Below are 19,811 nucleotides of genomic sequence, written 5' to 3'. Positions count from 1 at the left end.
AGTTCCAGTGGCACAGGCAGTCTCTGTGCCAGCTGACACAGACACTGTCTTTTTGAAGGCCCCTCATAGCCAGGCACTGATGGATGAAATTGCCTGCACTACTGCTGCAGCAGGAGAGAGAGTGGTTGGACGGTAGCAGGTGTCTTTGTCATGCTGTACAGCATATTCTATTGCAGATGTATTTATTTAATGGTGTAAATTTGGAACGATGTTAGACTTCTTTTACTGCTTTTAGAATGACCCTTTGGAGAACAGAATAATGTCGCACATGCTTGCAAGTTGAAGACTGCTACCTAATCTATTTAGCCATTTTAATTTAATAGTGGTTTATCTTTCCATTGATGAAAACAGCCTGGTAATGTTACATTTTTAGGAACGAAACAAAAACAAAAAATAGGTTTATACCATTTGGAGAGATGCAATTTATAATGCTTCTGCAAGATTCTTGTCTGAAATTTGCTGTTATGTCTGACTAATTTAAGGAACCCATTTATAGCAATAACAAGGTTGGAATTAGTTGAGATAATATGCATGCAGGTGTTGTTGAAAAGACCAGTATATTTTTCCCTTCTTCCTGTGTAATGTCTTACTTCTGCTTACCCACAATTTAACTTAAAGGCAATAGTGCATTTGCTTGTATCCCTCCAGTTGGAAGCAAGTAATGTGGAGTAGCAAGGAAATGCTCATCATCATAACTTAAGGTTATGGTGTTTGAAATATTAGAGAGGAAAAGAAGATAGTTACTTGGCTACCATACCACCTAAATCACATTTAATTCCAGCTTAATGGAAACAGAATCACATTGTATTTCTTTTCTTATTTCTGTCTTAAAATATTTTAAAACTATCTTTATCAAAATATGTGAGGGTAGCATACAAAATGAAATCACAAAATGTTCACGCTGTCAAAAATACAGCATGCAATTATAAATAAAATTAGTGGGATATAGAAGAGCAGACTTACCTATTTATTTTAAAAGTTGTATCAGAACAGTTTTTATATGTACCTATGAAAATACTATTTATTCTTTTAAATTTTAGGAGTCATTCCAGAAGATCTTACTTTCCATATGTAAGCAAGCATCTGGAACAACTAATGTTTACAAAAGACATAGAATCCTTATGATATATCATTTTTTTGTAAATTTATTATTGAAAGAAATAAAAGACAGTTTAGGGGGAGCATGGGCTTTTGTGCTTCGGGATGCAATTTATACTATGATTCATCATATCAACAATAGGTATGTATGAATACTATATGCTGTTATCTATACACGGTTTCAGTTCATTTAGATGGGATGTTGTATTTATGGAAACCCCTTATATTGGGCCATGCCATCTAGTCTAGAGCCTTGTACTGGCAAAGAAGGGACAGATTTTCATACAATACTTAGACAGGAACCAGAAATTGTAGTTTTAAAAAACTACAAAGGAAAACGAAAGGTTTGCAAAGGAAAACAATCAAAGATTGTTGTTAGCAATGGAATCACTAGAACTTGTCTATCAATGGAATCACTACAGCTTATTTTAAAGCATGGTTTTGGTTTGTATGTAACAACAAGCCAACAGTTGGGGAAAGTGAAACTAGACTTTTCCCAGCCATGCTGATGAAGGGGAAGAGGTGGAAATACACACCCTGAAGTTTTGCTTGGATTTCCAAAGGCTTGTGTGTGAGAGGTTAAATCGTGGCCTAAAATTACAGGACAACACTGCTAGGCTCTCAAACTTGGGGTTTTCCCAGACTTCCTATCCAGGAGCCTTTGCCTAGTGAGCTTCAGTAGGGAGTTAAGGTATTCAGCTCTCTAAAAACTATGTTTTATGGGTTTAATTTGTTTGAGGGCATGGGAGCTTTTCCCTGTTGTAAACCTGTTGCCCTGATGCACCCTGTCATCAAGATTATGTTGTAGCTCCTTCAGGCTTAATATAGGTTATTTCCCACAATGTCCTTCAGTCTCCCCCACTCACACATACTGCACTTTAGTCTGCTTTCAGTTAATTTTTCTGTGCTTGTTTTAGGTGTGTACCACTCAGGGGAGTATCCCTCCGGAGCTTCCTGCTGTGTTTTGACCTTCTCAGTCGTGTTTGTCACACAGCAGTCAAATACTGTAAGGATGCCCTAGGGAGTCATCTCCACATTGTTGTGGGTACACTGATACCTATAGTTGCAGACCAACTTGAGGCCCAAGAAGAGGTATGTTTTAAGAAGAGGCCCTTGCTATGCCTTTTTCATTAGTGGTCTTAGTTTTCGCAGGACAAAAAATGCCTCATTGTTTTATTTTAGGAAATGTATATATCCAAGGGTGCCTGAGCTGGATAACAGTGTGGATACCAAACAATCTGTAATAATAAACAGAACAAGGCAAATAATTGGGTGTGTCTGATGGTCTTCTTTCTTTGACGAGTGGGACCACCACCCTTTCTAGTATCACAAATGAGTGTGGAGGGGGGATTTTTCTTGTTTGACTTTTCCCTCAGGTTCAGAAGGGGTTTGCTATGTGACTTAGGAAGTTGCTGTATTAAAAATAGACACTTTAAGCCCTCTTTGTTACATGAATAAATTTACCCTTGACTTCAAGGGTGGGGGGAGGGATGGACAACTTTGGCTCCCCTTAAACACTACCCCAAAATCTGTGATCACGTCTTCCTTCCATCAAGGAGACAAATCTTGTGCGTCTGCATTTCAGCTTAAGGCCAGGGTCAAGCCGTTGCTCTCTTCCCAAGCTTTGCTGGCCTGTTCTTTGCCACACTTCCAAACTAAGAATGACTTTAAAAAATGACACAATTGTGGAAATGACATCCCCCACACCATATGGCCTACAGGGTTATGTGGGAGGCTAGGACTTGTTATACTCTGGGACACTGAACATGGCTAGTGGTGAATAGAATTGCAATCCCCTTTTCAAATCTAAAGTGAGGCCATTGAGGCAAAAACTGTGTGGGAAGTCTAGAAGAGCAATAAAATCTTTGGACTCAAACCAGTGGTCCATTGATGATCCGATGTCACCCAGCAGAACTGCAGTTAAGACATTGTTCTTGATCAGCTAAGATTGCATGTGGGATCCAGATTTACCCATGTCAACAGAAGAGGAATGCTCCTTTTGTGCATGTGACTTGTAATGTGCCTCACTATTTCAATTGTTCAGCAAATGTTTCAGTGCATCCAGCCCTCTAGTTTAAGATATGTGGGGATAGCATTGTTTTGGGGCATTAACTGTCCTGTGACTTTCACATTTTTGAAAACAATTGTCTGGGTGTCTGTTTTAAGGCCATGTGCATTAGTTGCTGATGGAAGACATTTTTGGGGTGGGGTGCATGGATAAAATGGAAACAGTATTGACTGCTTTTAATGAAATTTGGTTATGGCACAATACAGCCTAGCTGCCAGCACCATAAAATCTAATCTTGCTATATTAGAACCCCAGTCTTTACACCAGTGTAGATTCACTTTTATAACTGCTTTCCTCGGTAACGTGGTTCTATTTTCCTGAGACACTTAAGATTTTTGGTTGCTATTTCTCCTGCTTAACAAGCTATCTAATATGACAATTCCTTTAGTAGAATTTAGTATAGAAAATATCAACTTAGCATTTACATTCTTTAAAACCCTTCTTAGGCAAATCTGCATAATTATTTTCAAAACCCATCCTGTGAAGAATTAAATGATCATAGCTTTATGATTGCACATCTTAATAATTACAACTGTTCTACTTTATTTCTTTGTCACTCCAGGCAGTAGTCTTTGCATTTAGATTTATCTGAAGGAAAGAACTGAAAATTCATTACATTAATCTACTGAATGTAATTGCACCAATAATTTTTTTACACTATGTTAATTAGTCTTGCTGTTTATTTCAGCCAAATGAATGTGTCTTAATGTAAAGGCTGTTGGCCATAGAAGGGATTAGTGAGTAAATGAATTAATGGCATATTTGGCTGGAAATCAGTCCCAGAATGTTTTGTCATTAGCATCTACATTTAAAAGGTTAATTTCAGAAAAATCTTTCTGAATCAGTATTACATTTAAAAAATAACTTTTATCTTTTGAATTTTGAATGATAATTTGAAACTGAATTTGTTACCATTAATTATTTTAAAGTTATGATTTTGTGTTTTGCTGTTCAGAAAGAAAGGCCCAGAATTTGGCTGCCCCTGTGGCTACCGAGTTGGCAGGGTCCCACCATTGGATGGCCGCTCACATGCTGCGGGCTGGGAGGAGGCAGGAGGGGGGCGCTGCTGTCAGCTCTCGGCACACGTGCTTGCTGCTCGCCCACTCCCTTCCTAGCACACCCGCCGCAGCTGTTGCGCCTGCCTCTTGCCAGCTGTTTTACGCCGCCTCTTGCGACAAGTCGCGCCTAATGAGTGACATCGTCGCCTGGTGCTATTACTCTTTCCAAATACAGTGGTACCTTGGCTCATGAACTTAATCCGTTCCAGGACTTTGGTCGTGAGCCAAGTCAAATTTCCCCATAAGGGTCAATGTAAGTAAGGTTAATCCCCATAAGGGTCAGTGTAAGTAAGGTTAATCCGTTCTGCAAGTATATTTTTTACTCACAAAAATTTGAAGCAAAGTGACAACAAGAAAGATCGCAACCATCTCCCCCCCACCCCCCCAGCAATCATGTGGGGGGAGGCAGGCGCAGGCACAGGTGCGCTGGGTGGAGGTGGGCACGGGCACACTTGTGGCCATCTTTTCCCCCCCAGCACGACTGCAGTTGTGCCCATGCAGGGAAGGCAGGCGCACTCGCGATCGTTACCCAATACGGAGTTTGCTACCTACGGCAACATTCCTGTTTGCGACCCGATTTGGTCGTGAACTGAGGTGTTCATGAGCCAAGGTACCACTGTATGTGCATGGCTTCTGGGACGATGCTGGGGTGACTTGGCTTGCGTGCCAACAGAGAGGGCTCTGCATGCCCTCTGCTCTAGAGCATGCAACCTATAGGGATTTTGATTTTCCCCCACACATTTTTTTCATTTTGTGCTGTTGCATGCAAACAGGGATGTTTGATTCCCCCCTCCTTTTCAACTTTATGTGCAAGGAAACCAGAAACAGACCTTGGGCTCGTGTACATTTTCCTCTTCTTTCTCCTGCTTTTCTCACACTGTGCTCAACTGATTATACTTGCATAACTCCACAGTTCTCTTTGTGTTCAGTAAGAACTACTATCCCACTATCTTCAGTGGGGTATATTCTTGAGTAAGCATATTTAGGATTGCAGCCTAAATGTAGGCTTGTCTTTGACACTGAATATTAGTCCTGCCCAACAAGCTCAGCATCCAGGAACAAGGATGATCTAGGTCTCAAATAAATGCAGGATCTCTTGGCTTTTATATGGCTTCTTGTGTGGTGAGTGAAGAAAGTACAGAAGCCTGTGAACTGTTGTTAGTCTCCTGATGCACAGAATAGTATAGGGAAAACTGTATAAATCACATTGCTCCATGAATTGTTTTGTGTAAAGTAGTAAAAATGTTCCTAAAATGATTTTCATTATTTTGTTCTTTTCCTCTTTATTTTAGGTCTTGGGCTTACTGAAGTACCTGGTGATAGATAATAAGGACAATGAAGATCTCTACCAAGCAATTAAACATCTTGATCCTTTTCCTGATCATCCTGCTTTTAAGGAACTGCATGCTACTCAGCAAAGTATAAAATACAGTGGTGGGGAGTTCTCTCTTTTGGAGGTAATACAATAAGTTAACTTATTAGCAAGTGAGTTTCAGGGAATTAAAATTCTACATATGAATTTTCTGTACTGTATTTGGAAGTATGTATTTTTATTGCTTATCTGCTAAGGCTTCATGTTGTGGTTATTCCCTTTCATTCATTCCTTCTGCCACCCAATAGCTGAGGCTCCCCGGGTCATTCACAAATTAGGTTATTTTAATAGGTAAGCGTTAGATTTGTGTCTAATTCAGTATTTAAAAATCTATAAATGTAGAGTGCAAAAGTTGGCTTGAAACTCAGCATTAAGAAAACTAAGATCATAGGATCTGGTCCTATCACTTCCTGGAAAATAGGTGGGTAAGAAATGGAGATAGTGACAGATTTTATTTTCTTGGACTGCAAGATCTCCGCAGACGGTGACTGCAGTGAATAAATTAAAAGATACTTGCTCCTTGGGAAGAAAGCTATGGCAAATCTAGACAGCATACTAAAAAGCAGAGACATCATACTGCCAACAAAAGTTCGTATAGTCAAAGCTATGGTTTTCCCAGTTGCAATGTATGACTGTGAGAGTTGGACCATAAGGAAGGCTGAGTGCTAAAGAACTGAGGCCTTTAAATTGTGGTGTTGCAAAAGACTTCTGAGAGTCCCTTGGACTGCAAAGAGATCAAATCAGTCATTCCTAGAGGAGATCAACCCTGACTGCTCTTTAGAAGGTCAGGTACTAAAGCTGAAGCTCAAATTGGCCACGTAATGAGAAGGAAGGACACACAAACCTCTTTGCTGTATCATCGTGGGGCTTTGGAGAAGGTGATATCTATGTTTTGTATCCTTATTGTAAAATCAATTTGATTTTTACAGGAGATAAACCATTTCCTATCCATAAATATATCTGATTTGTTACCATTGACAAGACTTGAAGGCTTGAATGATTTATGCAAACAACTTGAAAACCATAAAGAACAAATGAAGTACCTTTTGAAGGAAATTCAGAGTATGGATTTTAGAATTAATGTTTTAATTCTTTTGCCTGCTGTTGTTGCTTCTTTTGTTTTAATTTTTTAAATCAAAAATGTCAACTTAAAACATGTCCAGACTATTAGACATGTTACACATTCATAACAATTACTAATATCATTAAAATGTATTACATTTTAAAAGTTACATTGTAAGCAATTTTAATATCTGTATTACCAAATGAATTACCAAAAAATCAAGTTTTATTTGCATATTATATTAGTCTCTCAGTCTGACAACAAATATAATTCTTAATTTATCAGCTTCATCTAATTTATAGCGATCAATGTTTATTTCTACTACAGTGTCAGAATAATTTATCTAAATAGTTTTTTCTTTGCATATTAACACCTTTTGCTGCCATTATTAAATAAAATGTTAGCATTATTATCTGTACTCATTCCTTCCCAGATTGGTGTGAAGAGGTTATTCAAGTGTGTGTAAACCCCCCACTACACCACACAAGAGAGACAAGCATCACATGGGAAGTGATCTTTCTGTCTTGCTTGGTATTATCTGGCTCTACTTCCAGTTTTTCCTTTTCCTTTGTCCCAGTACAAAATCATGTTTTGTTCCTACTGTACAAACTTGTATCTCTTACCACCTTTTGCACTTTATTGTTGTTATGTGCCATCAATCTGTTTCCAACTTATGGCAACCCTATGAATAGAATACCCTCCAAAATATACTGTCAGGTTTTTTTTCCAAACCATCCATAGATTCTTGTGATCCACACAATAGTCTATAGTCTATACTGTAGTCTGTAAAGCATAGAATTATCTTTTCCCTGAAATTCTTTGGTGTGCTCCAGTAGCCAATGTATATTTGCAGTATGATCTTTTGATTTTTTATTGTTTCATTAACATAAATAGAATATGGAAATAAGAAGGAAATACATATTTGAAAAAGTGAAATAAAATTGCCAAGGAATTTTGAACAAGTATAACCAATACATTTAAGCCCACTATTTGCGATCTGATCTTGAGTGCCTTTTCTTTTTCTGACTCCAGATTGAACATCAGGCATTTCTTAGTCTTTATGTAGGATAAAACTAATGGTTGCAATACCTGGAGCATCACTTTGCTAGCATGGAAAATCGGTACAATGGTCCTGTAGTTGTTACACTGCTTAACATCTCCTTTCTTGGGACCTGGAATATATATTGAACATTTCTAATTTGTGGGCTATTGGTTTGTTTTCTATACTTGTTGGCATGTTCTTGTTAGACTATGGACTGATTGAGTCTGTAGCTTGGAATAGTTCTGTTGGTTACCCTATCTACTCTGGGTGCTTTATTTCTTCCATATGCTTTCTCTTGGGAAAGAGTATCCTTCCCTTCATTTTTTTACTATTTCCCATAGGATTTCTCTTCAAAGGAGTCTTTCATCTCGTTAACTCTTCGGTATAGTTCTGTACAGTACAGGGCCACTCCATTTCTTCTGAATTTGTCATTTCCAAAGTAGATTTTTCCTGACTGAAAATGTACCATTCAAATACTGCTCATATCAAGCATTGCAATGTTTAACCATTCCATTTCTTGCTTTACTGTTTCCAGTTTGCCTTGATTCATACTTCTTGCGTTCAATTTTCCAGTTGTATGTGTTGTGCAGTATTGGACTTTCCTTTCACCTCTCTGCTTGACAGCTGCTCCTTTTGACTTTGATCAATCTAGCTAACTACATCATTAGCAGCAGTGTTATTTGTTCTTGTTCTTTGCTTTTCCTCAGTAGCATGTTGCGTACCTTCCAACCCAGGAGTTTCATCTTCTGGCACTATTTCTTGTTTCAATGTGGGTTGTTTCATCCTAGGGTTTTCAAGGTAAGAAAATTTAGAAGCAGTTCACCATTAGTGTTGCCTTCTGTGTAGCACCAACTAGAGTTAGCTTGAGTGGAAGGGACTACTTTGCTTGCTTGGTACTGTTGTTGTCTGAGAAAAATGCTCCACCAGTGTTGCTTTCAACTACTGCTGATGCCCTTCAGAGGTTTCACTGCCCCCATCACTGTTAGAGGTATCCACTTTCTTCTGATAGGATGATTGCCCCTGAAGAGAGTAGTTGCCTCTTAGACTGGTGTCTCCTCCTTGACTATTCCTTGACCCTTCCACCTTGGATAAGCTTGCTAGGAGACCAGCCTAGAGAGGCTGTCTGTGCTCCTGATGGTGCTGTTCTCAGTTTCTCTGACACTCTCAAATTGCCTCACCTTAAGGTACACATCCAAAATGGGGTTCTTGTACTTTGTTATACCTTTTATGCACTCAGTTTCTTCACATCTGCCTTTCCATTTAAATATCATCTTGCATTTCCTCCTCATTGTCCAGGATGACATTGTTAGAGAAGCAAAAGACAAAGTCTGTCAAGTGTGAAAAAACAAAGCATGTTGGCAGTCATTCATTTGCACATGGTAAGAAACAAAAAAAAAAAAAAAAATGTGCTTCATGGGCTACTCCTAATACTAGATCAGACCCCGAGTCATTTGGTTTCTGAAAGAAAGATCTGGGCTACTCAGAGAAGCCTGTGCACATTGCTAGCTTCCTGGAGACTCTCTGCCGTACAAATTTACAGGACAACGTGGAGGGACTTGGCCTGCTTGGTACAGCTGCAAGTCAATCAACCATAGTGCCACACATGTGAAATAACTTTTCTTCAAGCAGGTTCTTAAATCCAACTCCCATTGAAGACAGGATTTAAAGCGTTCTTGGAAGCCTCTGTCACACCAAACCTGAAGGAACTTTCATGGAAACTAAACAATGATACATTCTGTAATAGTTTATTTGAAAATGTATATTCTACCTTTGCACTGACTTAATGTCCAAGAAGGCTTGCATAAACTCAAAACAGAAAAAAGCTAAGATTTGCATTGGCCCTAGTGCATAAGTGACTTCTAAAAGATGTTCAAGAAGGCACTAGATCAAAAATATATTTGGAAAATATTTCATGACTGGTATAGACAAGGAACTCTCCTTTTCTATTACTTCACCTTTCAGAAAACAGTATTAGAAAAAGCAAAGATAATATGACTCCAATGCAGATTAAAGAACTGTTGGATAGTATACAATGTTGCAAATGTCTTTAAGTAATATGCTTGATGTTGTTTTAATACTTTTTCTTTCTAATGGTAGAAAACCCAAAGGACTGTGTAATACTGAAGCTGATGACATGCTTTTTACAACTTTCAAAAACCGCTGCAAACTCTACTGACACTGTCTTGGGTACGTTCTTGGCATGTGAACGAGTGTAACTCTTTTAACAATGTTAGTAAAAATCAAGTTACATTATAAAATCACGAACTATTCAATATGAGCAGATAACTAAAGAAATTATAACTAAGATAGCTATATTATATGCATTTGACATATGATGTCTAGTTTGATGCCAAATGATTAGTGAAAATCACAGAATAGAATACAGTAATAAATTACCATGAATCTTTTTTTTTTGCTGTTGTCGTATGTCAGAGGAATCTCATTTTGAAGCTTTGTAACATTGCATATGAAAACACACCTTTCTAATGTGTATTTAATGCTAATGTTTTTATTTGCAGAGGCAGTTGGTCGTTGTTTGGGAGAAATTGGCCCTATAAATTTTTCTACCACAGCTTTACAGCATAGTAAAACTGTGCCCTGCTCAAGCACAGTTAATCTGTTTGAAGACAGAGAACTTCAGTGGGTTTTTATAATGGTAACTCTCATAAACAATGCTTTAATAGATCAGTGGTAAGTACACAGCTCAATCTTTGATAGAATGTGTGCATTTTATTTTTAATTGTGTATCATGTTTTAGTGATTTTAAAAAGAGTTATAATTCTTTCAGCATTGAAATTAGATCAGCTGCTGCTGCTTGTTTGAAAAATATTTTAGCCACTGAGACTGGCCATGCGTTTTGGGAGATTTGCAAAAGCAAGGAAGATACCATGCTGGTATACCTGCATCCTTTCCGACTGCCTAAGAAAAAGGTACTGTATTTTCTGACATGTAAACCTAGATGCAGAAACTTAACTTTTCTCTCTCAATTGAGGGAGACACATAGCTCCTTCCAACCATTAAAAGCAGGTACAAACATTTTCAACTGATGACTTTCTGGTGGAAGAGTCTGTGAGTAGCTCCAGTAATTATGAGCTTTAGTTCTCTTAGCTACAGCTCTTCCTTTCTTTAATTCTCCTCTTTCCTCTTTTGTTATTTTAGTGGAGGGAAAGAAGTCTGTTTAATCAGACTGGCTTGATAATGCCACCATCTGCTCCATGCTCTAACTCTAAAGCACATGGTCATTTTTTCACCTATTAAGAACGAACCTTGTCTTCTTGCAGAATCCAGATCACTAATTGTAGCCAACTAAAATTTTGCACCAGGAAAAATTCCTGAGCTCAGAAATTTGTAAGACAATATGGTGCCACAAAAGTTACCATTATGTATTGGCCCAAGATGCTTTTGATAGAGGTCTCACCATGCTGTGCTACAACATGTTGTGGGAACATGGGTCCTGTGCCTGTGCAAAGCGACATGTCAAAAGCTTAGAGCTTCGCAAAGTGGGAACTGACATTTGTCTCCCATCCCCTTGAATGGACAAACTCTGGGCTATGTGCTTGCTTCAAGGGAAGGACAGGTTCCTTTCTCTCACAGTTCTTTTGTATAAGCATCAGAATAGCATTCTCCTGTTTCTGAACTTTTGGAAGCTCACTCTTACTGCTTCTTTCAAAATTAGTTAGTTCAGTCAGTAGACTGATTATGTCTTTGTATGTCCTTGTCATTCATTTCTGTGATGATGTGGCTGTCACCAACTTTTCTTTTCTTGGAAGAGTGTTATTTTTTTCTGCACACACTTCAGCTTTTCATTCTGGTTCTTTCTTCAGTGCTAGAAACAGCTTGAATTAAGTGTTTTCACTTAAGTGTTTTTCAGAGCCTTTAAAATGCCTTTTTAATTGTTCCACCATTTCTGTATGTAGAGGGAAAAGGATTGTCAGAGGGTTAAACAGTTTATGGCTATGTAAAGTAGTATAATGTTGGTCTGTAGCAACAACTTGATTTTTTTACTAATTAAAATGGTATTTAGTTCTTGAAGGTGCCTGAAAAAGCAAGAGAAACCCCATCAGAAGATCTGGATAATGCAAATCTATGGATTCCACAGAGTGAAAGCCATGAAGATTGGATTAAAAACTTGACATGTGCATTATTGGATAGTGGAGAAGTAAAATGTGAGGTCCTTCTGTTACTGAAGCCCTTATGCAAGGTAAAACTACTCTGGTGGCAGATGACCTGCTATAAATCTGAGCTTTTATTTAATTAGTGTTATTTAGATTTTAGTATCATCTTAAAGCATGTATTCATTGTCCAGATAATTTTGCAAGATATAAACTTGAGTGAAAGTATATATTGACTGTTTCTATCTGATATACTATAAACAAAAACCCCCACAAATTGAAACTAATTCAGCATCTCATTTTGTATGCATTCTAGGTTCAAACAGATTTTTGTCAGACTATTCTTCCATACTTAATACATGATATCCTGCTTCATGACTCAAATGAATCTAGGCAAGCCCTTTTGTCCACGCATATTCAGATGTTTTTTACCACCTGCTGCAAATATGCATTGACTCCCAGCAGGTCATCTACACCTGCAAATTCAGATCCAGGCAATTCAGGTAATCCATCTACACCTGTGAATTCAGCTCTTTGAAGGTTCTCCTGCATCAAAATCTAAGACTTTGTGAAATAATTTACTGCTTTGATGGTTATGATATTAACTTTTAAAAAGAGGTTCTGAACAATTTTCTAACTATTGCTTATTTATATAATGCTGAATAAATATGGTGCTTTACAGAGTAAAATGAGCTGATTCTTGTCCCAAGGAAGAACTTGGGGAAGAATTTTTTTCCCTTTGAGGAAGAATGAGAAAGGAAAAGTTGACAAGAAATAAATGTGAGCAAGTGCAGTTAGGTATGCCAATTCCTGATGAGAAATAGGGATTGAGACTATGGCTTCACTAAAAATGTGTTTTTTGAGACTAGGCTTTCACAGAAAACGTGTTTTTTGAAACTGTTGCAGAAGAAAGAAGGGTTCATGTAGCCTCTGTCTGAGAGCACTTCAAGAGCTTTTCTTTCAAAGAAAAATAATATGGTTTCTGTAGAACCCTATAGCTTGACCTCCCTGTATAGTTTACAATTATTCTCAAAACACAATGCAATAAATACAATATAAAACATATTTTCATAATACACAAGATTTAAAAAATAAAACAATAAAATAATTCCAATACGAACAGACCTGTCAAAAACAGATGACACAAATGTCCCAGAATGCCATCAAATATCTTTAAAGATACAAGCTTTTTGCCACAATGGCAAATATACAGTATTCCACAGAAGTGAGTACACCCCTCACATTTTGTAAACATTTTATTATATTTTTTATGTGGCAACCCTGAAGAAATGACACTTTGCTACAATGTAAAGTAGTGAGTATACAGCTTGTATAATAGTGTAAATTTGCTGTCCCCTCAAAATTGGGCATTATTAGCCATTTTCCCTCCCTGGTGTCACGTGACTCATTAGAGTTACAAGGTCTCAGGTGTGAATGGGGAGCAGGTGCGTTAAATTTGGTGTTACCGCTCTCACTCATACTGGTCACTGGAAGTTCAACATGGCACCTCATGGCAAAGAACTCTCTGAGGATCTGAAAAAAATAATTGTTGCTCTACATAAAGATGACCTAGGCTATAAGAAGATTGCCAGGACCCTGAAACTGAGCTGCAGCATGGTGGCCAAAACCATACAGCGGTTTAACAGGACAGGTTCCACTGAGAATAGGCCTCGCCATGGTCGACCAAAGAAGTTGAGTGCACATGCTCAGCGTCATATCCAGAGGTTGGCTTTGGGAAATAGACATATGAGTGCTGCCAGCATTGCTGCAGAGGTTGAAGGGGTGGTGGGTCAGCCTGTCAGTGCTCAGACCATACACTGCATCAAATTGGTCTGCAGGGCTGTCATCCCAGAAGGAAGCCTCTTCTAAAGATGATGCACAAAAAAGCCTGCAAACAGTTTGTTGAAGACAAACAGACTAAGGACATGGATTACTGGAACCATGTCTTGTGGTCTGATGAGACCAAGATAAACTTACTTGGTCCAGACGGTGTCAAGCATGTGTGGCGACAACCAGGTGAGGAGAACAAAGACAAGTGTGTCTTGCCTACAGTCAAGCACGGTGGTGGGAGTGTCATGGTCTGGGGCTGCATGAGTGCTGCCGGCACTGGGGAGCTACAGTTCATTGAGGGAACCGTGAATGCCAACATGTACTGTGACATACTGAAGCAGAGCATGATCCCCTCCCTTCGGAGACTGGGCCGCAGGGCAGTATTCCAACATGATAACGACCCCAAACACACCTCCAAGACGACCACTACCTTGCTAAAGAAGCTGAGGGTAAAGGTGATGGACTGGCCAAGCATGTCTCCAGACCTAAACCCTATTGAGCATCTGTGGGGCATCCTGAAACAGAAGGTGGAGGAGCGCAAGATCTCTAACATCCACCAGCTCCGTGATGTCGTCATGGAGGAGTGGAAGAGGACACCAGTGGCAACCTGTGAAGCTCTGGTGAACTCCATGCCCAAGAGGGTTAAGGCAGTGCTGGAAAATAATGGTGGCCACACAAAATATTGACACTTTGGGCCCAATTTGGACAGTTTCACTTAGGGGTGTACTCACTTTTGTTGCCAGCAGTTTAGACATAATGGCTGTGTGTTGAGTTATTTTGAGGGGACACTGTTATACAAGCTGTATACTCACTACTTTACATTGTAGCAAAGTGTCATTTCTTCAGGATTGTCACATGAAAAGATAAAATATTTACAAAATGTGAGGGGTGTACTCCTGTGATATACTGTACGTAGGCCTCTAAACATGGAGGCCTCAGTGCATCCTATTCCTGCAATGGGGCATTGTGGCCTCATACAAACCTTGATTTTGTTGGGAACTATTAATAAAGTTGTATCTGTTTATGCTTTTTATTACTGTTTGCTGACTAACTGAGAGACAGCAGTTTATTAGATGGTGTTTTTACCAGGTTCTAATTATGTATTAGCATGAATTATTTCTTGACAGCTATAGGCAAAAAATGTGTTCTGTCTTTCTCAGTGGATTAAGTCTCCTCACTACCCAGAAAAGGCAGAGATCACTTGACTAAAATCTTTGCCTCAATGTTGTTGATTTCCTGCTCTTTCCTCAGTTTATCCTCCCATTCACCAGGATAAAGCCATTTGTTTTGTACTGTCCAATTGACTTGTGCTTCATAACTTGCTCCATTGATTTAAATAAAACAGAAACCCTTTGTTACCTGCTTTCTATTTGTTTTTTTTGTCCCAGTCTCTCATCCTTTCATCTATTCCCTCTTTCCATTCCCGAACTCTTAGCTTCTGTAACCTCTTCTGCTTTTTTGCTTCCTGTTTCTTCCTATGCGTAGAGATAGGGTTCTCAGATAGGGTTCCGCCAGGGAACCGAACAGCCAGTAAACCTATGACAGAATCAGCAAATGGCAGCTAAGCATATAAGGAGAAGAGAAGCAATCAGCAGCCTAATTAGGCCAACACAGAGGCCATTTTTCAAAGCTCTCTCAGTGCAACTGTCGGTTTTTCATTGACAGCAGACATTTGACAAGTTTGCATATCCCATCCACAGCAGTCATCGGGTCTCTTGGTTCATCCATAAAGGTCACAGCTACCCTAAGGGCTGATCAGGAGTTGTGCTGGGAGGGTTTCTTTATCCCCGCAGCTGGTCCTCTCCAGCTGCCAATTTGTTCCGTGTGCTGACACCTTCAAGTCTGTCTAGTCACCAAGCTGCCAAGCAGGCAAATTCTGACATGCTTGATTAGTCCTTGGATTGGGAAGGATTGGGGGTTTTTTTAATTACCGGTAAGGCTTTACCATAATCAGTGCTGTAGAACCTTCCAACTGAAGTCCACATTTCTCTTGCCTGTGCATTTAATTTCTCCTTCATTAGTGCAGAGCACCACTGCAGTTAGCATGTCACCTCATTTTACAGCTAACTGTTTTTGCATTCTCTTCTTTCACCCTCTACAAAGCCACCTCTGTTAGCCCAGATCACAGCAGTCACCAACCACTAACAGAAAGACAAAGTTTAAGAGTCGCTGCTGAGAGTGAGCAGCTACTACAGAATGAGTAAGAATGTGAATGAGAGAAAGGGGGAGAGCTGCCAGTGGCCCACTGACACTTTCAGAAAGGTTCCTTCCTCTTTGGCTTGATTGAGGCACTCAGGCAGCATCCTATTCATAGATGGCTGAGTCATCAACAGGCCTGGGTTTCTTAAACGCAAACTGGTTTTGTGCATCCTACTAAAAGAATGGAAGAGTTTTCTTAGTTTAATGCCTCTCACTTCATTCTGTTATATTGCTTTTGCTGGGTTTCTCAGTATCAACTCTTCACTGATAGGAACTGGATGAGAAACCAGGGTTCATTAGCCCTAAGGTAAAGATCTTGGTTTTAATATCCTTGCCTTTCCTGCACTGTAAGGAGACATCATCCATTCTTGAAAGCCTCCTTCACACAAAACCAAGGTATCTTTGCTATAAGTGCCAATGTTCCATTCACATTCTATTTCCAATCAAAAATAAGTGCATTAATGATGTAGCTGAGGGTATGTTTATGAAGGTTAATAAAATAAGGATTCAGAACTACTTAGATTTTCAAACTGTAAAATTCTCATCATCATTACTTCTTCCATATAGCCTGAAGCACTTAAAATATCATAAACCCCGCCAAGAGCTTCAGCTACTAATTGCATATTTTCTTTAACAGATCTGGAAAACTTTGCACATGGAAATTTGGATAAAATATCTCGAAAGACTATGCTTGCTGTGGTTGACTACTTAAGAAGGCAAAAAAAGTGGGTTTAATTTTTGTGTTAGCTATATATCTGTTGGGAACTTTTAAAAATGTTACTGAACTTTTACCTTGCACCAATGAATATTTCAGACACTGGATTAGTCAATATCATGTATATAAGGCTTATATTTCAGATGTTGGAGGAAATACTCAATAATGACTGAAAATATCTTTTGAAAGTGGCTTTCTATTTAGCCCAGAATTGTATTTATAGATTAAACTAAAACATTAAGCTAAGCTACTGCTAAAATCTTTCAAAGATACTGAATAATTCTAAATCAGCTTAAAGCAATGATTGTTATGCATCTGACAAAATCACCCTGGGAAATAGGCTGTGTGGGGATCATATATTACTTTTTGGTTTGAAGCAATTTTGTGAAGTGAGAGAAATGCATTTGTGTTTAATATTTTATCCAGGAATCCTTCAAGTACAGTCTTTGAAGACAGCTTCTGGCTGGAGCTCAATTATCTTCAAGTTGCCATGGCAGCTCAGTCTTGTGCTGCTCACTTCACAGCTTTGCTCTATGTAGAAATCTATGCAGATAAGATAAACCTAAGCAAACAACAGAAAAGGTATCACTTAAATACAGCCTATTCATGCATGTTTTGACAGACCGGGTCTTCCTATCTTTGAAAGAATGTTTTGGTAGTGGTATAGTTTTGTAATTCACCAATATTAAGTTTACCAGATAAAAGCAGTTCTCTTTTAACAAGCAAACAAAATTTTTGGCCCACTGGTTTCAGTGCAGTAATCTCCTGACTTCACTGGGACTATGCCAGTAGACAGTGCAAAGAATAATTGTCTCATTTGTTAAAATTCTAAAATAAAACAGTACAGTTCATTTAAGGACATTTTTTTCTATTTTCAAACACTGGGTGTAAAAATACAGTTATGCATTAAGTAGATGACTGAGCAGGTCTGACCAAGGGCATAGACCCAGTTTGGTAAGTAAATGAGAATTAACAAAGCCTGCTTATGATTTCCTTTTAAACCTAGTAGCCTCTTTAAAAGATAGACTTTTTTGATACACTATTTATTCAACTTGGACACCCATTTTTAGACTTGCTTTCCTACAGGTCGACTGCCAAAGCAGTTCAACAGCTAACATTTGAGGAAGGAAGTCAAAATTCAACACTGACTTGTTTGAGCAACAAGAGTAAAGAAGAAATTGGAATCAGTTTGCAGGTAGAATATGTCTTTGGTGCAAAGTATTTATACTGCTCCTGGGAATAGTTTGACTTGTTCACAAGAGATATATTTTAAGACTGATAATGTGTAAACCTCCATTAGCAAATAATTTAACAATGGTATCACCTCAAAGACCTCTGTAAACTAAGCTAAGAAGCCATGTATCAGAAAGTATGGTCTCAAACTTAACAGTGTTTCACAGCAAAAATGAAGCTGGAGAACTTTGAGTTCTAGGAATTGACAGAAGATTTTAGCTTGTAACATTTTGCTTTATGAATGATGCTGATTTCTTGTGGCTCTATTTGCCTACAATGCTGTATTGATTCATGCTATTCAAAAATATAACCCAGTTGGGTACATGGTTCTTTGCATCCTTGCATTCGTGTATTAAATAAAAAATGTACTTTTGCACTGAACATAGGCTGCATGCTTTGTGTGTGGGTGTGAGAGATCTATCTTGCTGTGCTAAACATTTATAAAATAGTATTTGTAAGCCGCCCCAAGGCTTTGGCGAATGGGGCGGCCTAGAAATTTTCTAAATAAATAAATAAAGTTGGAAAAGTATTGAATATGTATGCTATATTGATTATAACTAATCCATGTAATTAAATGTTAATGCCATGTAGAAAGGAAGTCTGTCAGATAACAATTTTCTGTTTTATTTAGGATCTTCTCATGGATATATACAAAAGTATAGGAGAACCAGATAGTATCTATGGCTGTGGTGGAGGAAGAATGCTTCAGCCCTTAGCAAGGTATTAATTTTATTAGAAAATCAGTAATCTTATCTAAAGGCAAAGTGCTATTAATCTTAATATCTATTCCTGTAACAGGATAAGAACATACGAACATGAAGCGGTATGGGGGAAAGCCCTTGTAACCTATGACCTTCAAATGGACCTTCCACCATCAACTCGACAGGCAGGAATAATAGAGGTGATTTTTTCACAAATATAGCAAATTTGTTAAGTGTTTATTGTGCTGACATTAGACACCCTCACAGTAAACTGATTCACAACTGAATTGTTTCCATAGTTTTGTTGCCTTTTATAAGCTACTGTGAGTTTTCATAAATACTGTCTGGCAACATTTCTGCCCCTTTATTAGAAAGGGCAGTAAGCAAGTGTAACACGTATTGGATTTGTGCCATCAAGTCCCTTGAGAACTAGACCTTTTGGAGGCCCTACTAGAAGTGCCAGTACTATTGATAGCCTCCATCTTGTAAAATATCCCCGGAAAGAAATCTGTCATGCCAGTGGGTGAGTTGGCACAACACAATGATGCCCCTTGCAAACATCTTGGGCTGTTCATGAAAAAGCCATGGTGTGCCTGTCAGATAATTGGGTTTACTGTAGGTTGCTCCTTGCGCCATCCCCTTGGTCCTCCACTCAGTATCCAAGGGGATTTAGTGACTGAAATTGTCTTGACTCTTCTCTCCACTGTGATCATGAGTCATTTTGTGATTGCAGCAGCTTTTTTACTCCTTCCCTCAGCAGGGGCCAACAGTGAACATGGACCCAGAGAGGCTGCAGATAGGTTTATTTTCTACTCTGCATTCTCTTGTCAGCTGCTGAGGAAAAGCAAAGCCATGCAACATCTTTCCTTGCAAAAAGAGCATAGAGACCTTTTTCTACCTGCGCAGTCAGTTCTTCCCCCCATATTTTCTAATGCACTCCCCTTTCCACTCTCTTCAAATGCTTGGGAAAGAGGAAGAGTACATTCCAGTCCATTCCTATTAACATTTACTTCTAACAGCTGTCAAAAGTCACTTAGGAATTTAGGCAGGGCTAAGCAGGGTAATTTTGACGGGGGAATATGTGTAGTAAGCATATTTGTGTTTGTGAAGTGTTTTCAAGCAAGCTGCCCTGTGGGAAATTATTGGCCGTGATGGTTTATTGTGTCATGAAAACCCAGTCACTGTCATTCTGTAGAAGGCAATTAAGACGTCTGCTTTATTCTTTTCACTTCTATGTTGTTTGTTTTATGTTGTTTCCTAACAGTTATATTGCATATTATTATTAATGGGTTTAGTATTTTATACCAGACATATTTTAAC

At 38.6% G+C, this 19,811-nt stretch overlaps 1 protein-coding gene across 4 annotated transcripts in view; it reads left to right on the top strand.

Moving 5' to 3' along the window:
• ATM (ATM serine/threonine kinase) overlaps nt 1-19,811 on the top strand; it is a 76,174-nt gene that overhangs the window by 35,416 nt on the left and 20,947 nt on the right. For 3 of the 4 annotated variants that reach the window (XM_044441427.1, XM_044441426.1, XM_044441429.1), the window contains 14 exons: nt 1,041-1,240; nt 2,016-2,190; nt 5,517-5,681; nt 6,526-6,658; nt 9,799-9,888; nt 10,221-10,392; nt 10,490-10,631; nt 11,726-11,902; nt 12,130-12,316; nt 16,480-16,567; nt 16,984-17,139; nt 17,644-17,752; nt 18,422-18,510; nt 18,589-18,691. In XM_044441427.1, the coding sequence (XP_044297362.1) occupies nt 1,041-1,240; nt 2,016-2,190; nt 5,517-5,681; nt 6,526-6,658; nt 9,799-9,888; nt 10,221-10,392; nt 10,490-10,631; nt 11,726-11,902; nt 12,130-12,316; nt 16,480-16,567; nt 16,984-17,139; nt 17,644-17,752; nt 18,422-18,510; nt 18,589-18,691 (1,986 nt within the window). The remainder of the gene's footprint in view (nt 1-1,040; nt 1,241-2,015; nt 2,191-5,516; nt 5,682-6,525; nt 6,659-9,798; nt 9,889-10,220; nt 10,393-10,489; nt 10,632-11,725; nt 11,903-12,129; nt 12,317-16,479; nt 16,568-16,983; nt 17,140-17,643; nt 17,753-18,421; nt 18,511-18,588; nt 18,692-19,811) is intronic. The other variant, XM_044441428.1, reaches the window with a different exon arrangement.

Source organism: Varanus komodoensis, unplaced genomic scaffold (genome assembly GCF_004798865.1).
Source record: "Varanus komodoensis strain SLA01 unplaced genomic scaffold, ASM479886v1 scaffold4, whole genome shotgun sequence".
Classification (NCBI taxonomy): domain Eukaryota; kingdom Metazoa; phylum Chordata; class Lepidosauria; order Squamata; family Varanidae; genus Varanus; species Varanus komodoensis.
This window is presented reverse-complemented; position numbering and strand designations above follow the sequence as displayed.